Source organism: Stylophora pistillata, chromosome 10, assembly GCF_964205215.1.
Source record: "Stylophora pistillata chromosome 10, jaStyPist1.2, whole genome shotgun sequence".
Lineage (NCBI taxonomy): Eukaryota > Metazoa > Cnidaria > Anthozoa > Scleractinia > Pocilloporidae > Stylophora > Stylophora pistillata.
Genome location: NC_142528.1, coordinates 9,580,026 through 9,587,860, shown reverse-complemented (window position 1 = coordinate 9,587,860; position 7,835 = coordinate 9,580,026). Strand labels below are relative to the sequence as shown.

Genomic DNA, 7,835 nt, shown 5'->3' with positions numbered 1-7,835 from the left:
TATGTTTCTATTTCTGATCTGCGTACGTAAAATCTAATTGAAGGAAAACAAAATAAGAAATGTAAGTTTCGATGCTCTAAAAACGTTTCATCTTTTTCCCTCTAGCTACCCTAACAATAGAGTTTATTCTAATACAGGCACCTAACACGTTTAAGATGATAAGCATTTAATGACTGACCCCCTAGCGGAAGAGTGAGTTTTCTTTCCATTCAGCACTGAGAGGAAATAGAAAGCGCTGTTTCCTGTGGGGCAAGTCATTAAATGTTTTGTTATACACTTAAACTAAAAAATAGAATGAGTACAAAAAAACTTGGTTTGCAGTGGGTTAACAATTACTGGAGAGTGCATCACTTAATTATCCTGGCTTGAGTCTTAATTAGCATATAGAACTAAACGGAACTGAAATCTATACTTCTCCCAGACGCAATGTGTACTGCGCGGTATCCATACAAAACATGAGCGAACGAACGAAAAATGATCATGATACCACTTTACTTATTTTATTTTTTCGTTCAATTTTATTGATTAAGTCTTCTTGTTTTTTAGAAAATTCATGCTAGATGTTTTCGTTGCGCTTCACACGTCACTGTGCATAAGCTGTTACTATTCTTTCACCTGTCTAAACTTTCCCACCCAACATTCCACAGTTCTCGCAACCTACGATTTTCCCGAAAACTAACAGACTAATTGTCCGTATAGTCGGCTTTTCGTTTCTCCACAAATGCTGTCATCCCATCCTTTCGATCGTCCTGCGAATTGAAAGAAAAAGGAGAAAATTTTCCTTGGGGAAAGATTGAGCGCGTCTTTACAAATCCAGTGTATTGTTATTTATCACCACGGTAAGGATTAAATAAAGAAGTTAAGTTTCTAAAGAAACTGTGGTGCTGCGACGGTGGGGGGTGGGGAAGGGGTATTACAAGATAATTTGGCTTTATCAACTGGGTTGACAAAGTACATTGGCCTCCGTAAAGAGTTATTAACGCTAACGTTCCTGGCGTTAGCCAACAACAACAACTCAACTCAACAACTTTAATGTAATGAGACATGACATGACACTTAACATAATGACGCACTACCCACAAATCGCAGAGCTAGTCTCGGTGGCCGGTGTGTGGACGCTAAAACACCTTAAATAAATTTTGGCTCAACAAAAGATTCAATAAATATAAAAGAAACAGAAGTTAAATATTAAATCAGTAAAGCAGAAATGACAGTATGAGATAAAAATACAGAAACAGAAACACATGACAATAAATAGAAGAATACTTAAGTTATACACCACTATTAACTGGATTTAACTTTCGACACATCATTGATTATTCGTTCTACGTCAACATAACTATCCTGAACTTGAAGATTTTGAAATGATATTGTTGTTATCTTTTTCTTGAAAATATGTTTTGGAAGCTTCCTTAAGTTTCCTGGGATGCTATTCCAAATTTTACAACCAATCCTTGAGAATGTGTTTTTATGTTGATTTAGCCTAGAACAGTTTCTGTAATAGTTACCGGCAGATGAAGATCGGGTATTATGATTGTGTATTTGGTGGAGAAGAGTGAGCAAACCAGAAAGATTAGGGGGGGTTAAATTGTTATGGACATCATGCATTAAGAGAGTAGAGAGTTTAACGTAAAGCATATTAATTGGCATAATAGTTAGTTCTTATTAACCGAGCGGGAGGTCTGTATGGAAGAATCTTGGCCGAGGTCTGTACCAGCGACCGAGGTCAAGATTCTCCCGTACAAACCGACCTAGCTCGGTTAATAAGATGTTTATTACATGGCTGTGTCTTATATGCCAATTTTTTATATTCTTTGTACCTTTTTTTCCTAGACCGGTCTAGATGCCGGTCTAGATGGGAAAATCTAGACCGCTTTCAATATTGATTTCAGCCAATCAAATTCGTGAATTCGGTAGTTCCCAGTCCTTGTGAGACACAGCCATATAATAACAGCCGATATAAAATAAGGAATGGCGTGTGAATTATAGTTAGAGCGGAGAGAAATTGTGGATTGTGTGTGGTTTCCATACAGAGAGATGGAGCTACGCTATTGGTGGGAACGTGGGAACGTGGGAACGTGAGAACGTGGGAACGTGGGAACGTGAGAACGTGGGAACGTGGGAACGTGGGAACGCGTTTCATGTTAATGACCAAACTTTCCTCGGTTGCGTAGAGGACTTGAAGCATTCAGTGGATTGCTCGAAATCAGAGAGAGTAGATAATATCTATTCCAGAAATGGTTAACTGGGTTTACCACTTTGTATTGTAAATGTCGTATTGGTTCAAGTGTAAACACCGATCATTTAACTTATTGTTGAAAAAGTTGAGTGAAACATTCTTTTCTCAAAATATAGTCCCTCTGCCAGTGACATCTCCTAACCTTATAAATCAAAGAGGATTAACAGGATTTGAGACGCTCAAACATGGCAAAAAGTCATTTGGGAAATTCAATAGTCTGCTAAACTCTCCAACAACAGTAAATTGTTTTTGCTTGCAAGTCAGAATGATTTATATCTTGAAGCAACCAAACCCTACGCGAGTTCAAGTTCTGTTTTTGCTTAACTTTGGCAAAGGCTACCTCTTTTCTTCATTTTGTTTCAGTGAAAATGATGGCTTCGAAACATTCATTTAACTCGAGTGAAAAGAAATACGTCATGATGTTTTGAGATTTTTCGGTCACCAGAAAAGACGACAGTCTCACAAAAGAACAGTTAAATAGAATTTCTCCTTATAATATCAATACAATATCAAACAGACAAGTAAGGAGAATAAGGAAAAAAGAAAATCATGGGATTATCAGTTGATCCAATATCAACTTCTCCAAACTAACATCATAAGAACTATGTGGCAGACAGTAAGGAGAATTGCTAATCAGATCCTGGGAGTGAAATGATTAAGTAAGTTGAGCTTCTATCACGTGGCTGGGTTCATGCGGGGAGGTGCATTAAGGCTGGAGGTTGCTTCACGATTTGTCTGTCAATATTTTGAGAATCCTTCATACCTCCATCAGTTGTCATGTCGCAGTAAACTTTTAGAGGGTCTCCGCTGTCTCCGAGGTCGATCCAGTACTCCCCGTTTTTTTTCGATGACCCATTATCCAAGATATGTTTACAAGAATTTCCGGGTTTTTCTTTAACGTGACCGAGGATCGCTAGATGCAACGAATCATAACGGAAATTTATGAGTCAGGCGTGAGCTGCGTCTAAATTTCATTGTTTTCCTCAAAAACTCTGAAAAGTAATCGCTTAACAATACAAAGTGATGAAAATTATAGATGGTTGGCTATAACAATAAAGATAAAACCCTTTTACTCCCATGGGCGACCAAAACAGATTTTCGTCTTGCATTATCAATACAATATCAAGCAGACAAGTGATGAGAAAAATATCAATTAGGGGATTATAAGTGGATCCCATTACAAATTCTCTGAAGTAATGTCGTGTGAATTGTATGGCAGACAGTAGGAAGAATTTCTTATTAGATCTTGAGAGTGGAAGGGTTGAATCTTATCAGTTGTCGGTAAGGAAGGCAGAAATTAAGAAAATTGTCACAAAAAGTTTTACCAGTAGAACAGTGTTCCCCTGTGTATCCTGTAGAACATATACAGCGGTATCCTTTATCCCCAAATCCTGTTTGACAGCGGCCATTCGATGAACAAGGATTGCTGGTGCAAAAATTCTGTTGACGCAAAAATAATTCTCTTACGTACTTAATTATTCATTTTATGCCAGAAGAGTGCAAGAAATTGTTAGAAAATACAGTAGAACCCAGCTAATTAGAACTCCAAAAGGAAAAAATAATGGGTCAAAGGAAATCGGACCTTACTCAGGGAGTTCGAGTTAACCGAGTTCGAGTTACTGGAGTTCTAAGGTAGAAGGGAGATATTATACAAGAGAAAATAAAAAATTTGCGAAAATAGCAGAGAATAAGAGGAAAAGAGATTAAAAAGGAAATGCTTGTCGTAAAAGGAAGGAGAGATGGAGGCAGAGAGGAAATAAACAGGGCGTAACACATAAGGGCGCCACGATTCCTTTCGTTAGTTTGGTTTGAGCCGGAATACCCAGGATAAGTGATTTTTAAACTGGGTTAGAAGGACACAGTGCGCCTGAAGGGAAACCAACTCATCAACGTCTTGGCGCAAAGTTGAGAAGTATGTGCGATGTCTTTCGTTTTACTCAGCTAATTTTGTGATCTCAATTCATGGTGTAGGACTTCCATGGAATTGAAAGACCAATACAATGATACCTCAACTGATCTGTAGATAAATCCCTCTCGATTTTTAAGATCTCCAGGATGAACAATGTGATCTGAGTCACTTAGTTCACATCTATTCGCTCCGTCATCTTCAGCTCCAAAGTTGATCGACACACAGTCGTGTTCAAGATAGCACCTCAATTCACAAATTTCCATCGAGTCTATGACGACCGAAATGATCGTGTGATTCAACAGAGATCTCCCAACCATTTGGGGCTCATACTTTACAATGCGACAATCGTCTGTAAAAAGAAGTAGCAGAGCAAAAAGAGTTTAATCAACCAGATCTTCAATTTAGAATAATCAGTTCATACCACAAGGTGCCAACTTGAAAACGATTTTAACCTCTCTAAAGTACAGAACAGACTAGTGACTGAAAGGCGATTGTTTTTAATATTCAAAAGGCTTGGACATGAGCGGCTGAGATTGTGGCCGGCTTTTCCCAGGCCAAATAGGGACCAGTCATTATCACCTGCGGGAAGGGGAGACGGAGGATTTTGGTTTTGTCACGATAAAATGTACCTGACCCCCTCATAAGGCTCTAAAATATTCTTATGATTCCCCTCCCCCCTCTTTTCCCCTCGCATTAGCAATTAATTGGCAGCCAATTATCCATAGTCTCCTCTTTATATTCTGTTGACGACTATTAATCCCCAATCCGTTCCTCCTGAAAACTAAGTTGGATACCCTAGGCGATGACTGATGACTCCCTTACAGAACGTATTTTTAAAAAGCAAAAACATTATTACCCGAGATTTGCTTTGTCACCTGAATAAACCAAATGCTTGGAAAGTGTCAAAGAAAAATACTTGGAAAAATATTGAGAACGGGGTAGAAGTTTGTTCTTGCGTGCTATCGATTGTTTCAAATGGAGTCGCGAGTGTTTTTGCACCAGTCTTGGAAAACGATGGAAAGGTATGCTACTGATTTTCTTAACGTAGCCTTGTTGTCTATATTAACATCTGCTTTACAGTATCCCCATTTAATCTTAGTGTCAGTGATGAGGCTCTTACATGTACAATAAAAGCTATTTTATCGTTTTGATATATCGTTTCAATTACTGATATGCATTGTATGCTAACTTCTATTTTCGTCTAGTGCAGGTGCAAACTCAAGTCCAATTTAGTTTCCTTCTTATGAAAATGATTCGCTCTCAAATCTAATGAAACTTATATCATACGAAAGGTTAGATCTTGAAGTTTATTTATCTTTTAGTTTTTATGATGCGAAATTAAGAGTGCCAACAAACACGGCAAAATTCTTCAGAAAGCGACTTGAAACCCTCAAGGAGTTCCAGAAGGGCAAACGGATCAAACTATAATTATTAGAATAATAAGTAGCATGTCAGCGATTTTCTCTTTGATGGCTGCATTTGTTAACTCATTAAAACAAAGAGTTTTCCAAAAAAAGAAAGGAATGGTTTCGCTGTTCGCTAACTGATCATAATCTTCGTGATATCAACATGTTTTCAGTTCGTTTAACGTTCCATTATTCAGTCATTACACCTTTCCCTTTTCGTAATATAGTACTACATCTTCATTAGCTTTCATTTTATGTAAGTTTCACTTATAACGTTTTAGTCAATCGCCACATGTGGCGATTTCACTTTGAGTGGTGGCGAGTTTTGTGGTGAAGAGTTTGTTGTGATGGCGAATTGACCGTAAACCCTAGGATTATCTGATTTCTGTCTTACTGAGCATGAAGAGACTCGAGATTCTAAATGATTTATTACTCACCCTTTCCTTGTACGATTTCAGTCAGCACGAGAACCATGAATGGAAAAATAATTGTTTGCTTGAGCTTGAAATATAGCTTTGACTGAGCCATCAAATCCAAGTTCGATAACTAGTCGTTGGAGAATAGATATAACTAACGACACCTACGGATCACAAGGAGCACTTAACTGATGGACGCTTCGAGAACGGAAGATTAACTTCTCGAAAGACGTACAGTCTAAACGGAGGAACTAACTTTGCAAACACGTAAGGGTGACTTCATTAATAATAAAACATTCTAAGGCGCCCGTGATCACTGTTTACATTAATAGTCTACATGCCGAGGTCAATTTTACCAATAGTATTGTTTTAGTAAGTGCCGTGCAGCTGCTCTGAAACCGGGTTCTAGTTCCGGAGTTTCATTTTCGTTTACTTAAGGGATAGAAATGACGAGTTGGCATCACAATTCCGGCAGCCTGTGACAGTGGATGTTTATAATGCGTAGACCTTAGTGCCAACCGTTTTTCAATCGCAGAGGAAAATAAAAATCAAATATCATTTTTGTTATTCGTTTTCGCTGCGCTGTAAAAAAACCAAATTGGACTCCAATTTTCGTTGTTGTTTTCGTATGGAATTTGGAAAACGGATTGCAAGTCAAGTCGTTTATCGTTTTCCTCCAATGGCACTGGCAAGATAAAATAACTAACGGCAAAATAAAATAACTCAGGGCAAAACAAAATCAACTCACGGCAAAAACGGCAAAATTTAAAATTCATTTGAGGGTCAGCGGCTAATATCGTTCAAATACTGACTGCGTATTGCGTATGAACGGCAGTGTATTTAAATACGGCGGATTACGAATAACCTAAGTATTTCAACAAACGCCTCTGTTTGTCGAGTCTTTTAAAATTCATTTGAGGGTCAAATACTGATTGCTCATGACACTGTATTTGAGAAGGCGGGTGACGAAATTATACTTTGCTGTGAGTCTTGCAAAGAAAATGTGTTCTTGAATGACAATTTTTTGTTGTATATGCGGTAAAAGAAATAAACTCACGGCAAAAGAAAAAGCCTCACGGCAAAAGAAAAAAACCTCAAGGCAAAATTAAAAGAAAAAGCCTCAAGGCAAAAGAAAGAACCTCCCAGCCCCCTCGCTCTCTTTTATGCAGTGAGAATATTGTTGTTTCTTTTGCCGTAAGTCGTTTTCTTTTTGCAGTGAGGTTTTCTCTTTTCCCGTGAGTCTTTTTCTTTTTGCCGTGTCTACCCTTATTTCGCGGGGATCTCTCGTAACATGATTGGTTGTTATTTTAGGTAGAATTAATTTTCCCACGGCATGTCAGTTTCAGTGCCATTGGTGGAAAACGAAAAACGACTTGACTTGACTTGCAATCCGTTTTCCAAATTCCATACAAAAGTGAAAAACGGAAAACAGAATTTGAACTCAAATTTCGTTTTTTTACAGCGCAGCGAAAAACTAAAAACCAAAACCAAAAATAAAAAAACCAAAAACCAAAAACCAAAAACCAAAAACCAAAAACCAAAAACCAAAAACCAAAAACCCAAAAACCGAAAAAACCAAAAACCCAAAAACCGAAAAAAACAAAAACGAAAAAACGAAAATGATATTTCATTTTCATTTTCCTACGCAATTGAAAAACTGTTAGCACTAAGGTACAGGCATTGTTTATAGGAAAGATATTTTTCTATAATTTGAAATTAATATTAAGTTCTTTTTTTTTTTTTAATTGAGTGATGAGGGATTCTCAGATCTGCGTTGTCTTTCTATGACGAAATGAAGTCACTAAACGTAATTGGAAGATATCTAACATTAATTTATAGTTAGTTCCAAAAAGCACCTTGCGATT

At 37.6% G+C, this 7,835-nt stretch overlaps 1 protein-coding gene across 2 annotated transcripts; it reads right to left on the bottom strand.

Annotated features, from left to right (window-relative positions):
* Positions 1-610: 610 nt before the first annotated feature.
* LOC111340319 (uncharacterized) lies at positions 611-6,252 on the bottom strand. Of its 2 annotated transcripts, none has more exons than XM_022947147.2 (5): positions 5,992-6,252; positions 4,247-4,497; positions 3,565-3,679; positions 3,003-3,152; positions 611-749 (listed from the first exon to the last, which is right to left on the bottom strand). In XM_022947147.2, the coding sequence occupies exons 1-5, from the start codon at positions 6,080-6,082 to the stop codon at positions 676-678; spliced, it is 681 nt and encodes a 226-aa protein (XP_022802882.1). In that variant the 5' UTR covers positions 6,083-6,252; the 3' UTR covers positions 611-675. The 2 variants fall into 2 exon arrangements, with proteins under 2 accessions (XP_022802882.1, XP_022802883.1); XM_022947148.2 differs by lacking the exon at positions 611-749 and adding an exon at positions 1,754-2,381.
* Between the last annotated feature and the right edge of the window lie 1,583 nt (positions 6,253-7,835).

Excerpts from the sequence above, each read along its gene's own strand:
- LOC111340319 (XM_022947147.2), bottom strand. The coding sequence starts at position 6,082 with ATGGCTCAGTCAAAGCTATATTTCAAGCTCAAGCAAACAATTATTTTT. Across the intron at positions 3,680-4,246 it reads TTATCTACAGATCAGTTGAG|AATTTTTGCACCAGCAATCC; the intron begins GTATCATTGTAT and ends TTGCGTCAACAG. Across the intron at positions 3,153-3,564 it reads AGGGGAACACTGTTCTACTG|CGATCCTCGGTCACGTTAAA; the intron begins GTAAAACTTTTT and ends CGTTGCATCTAG.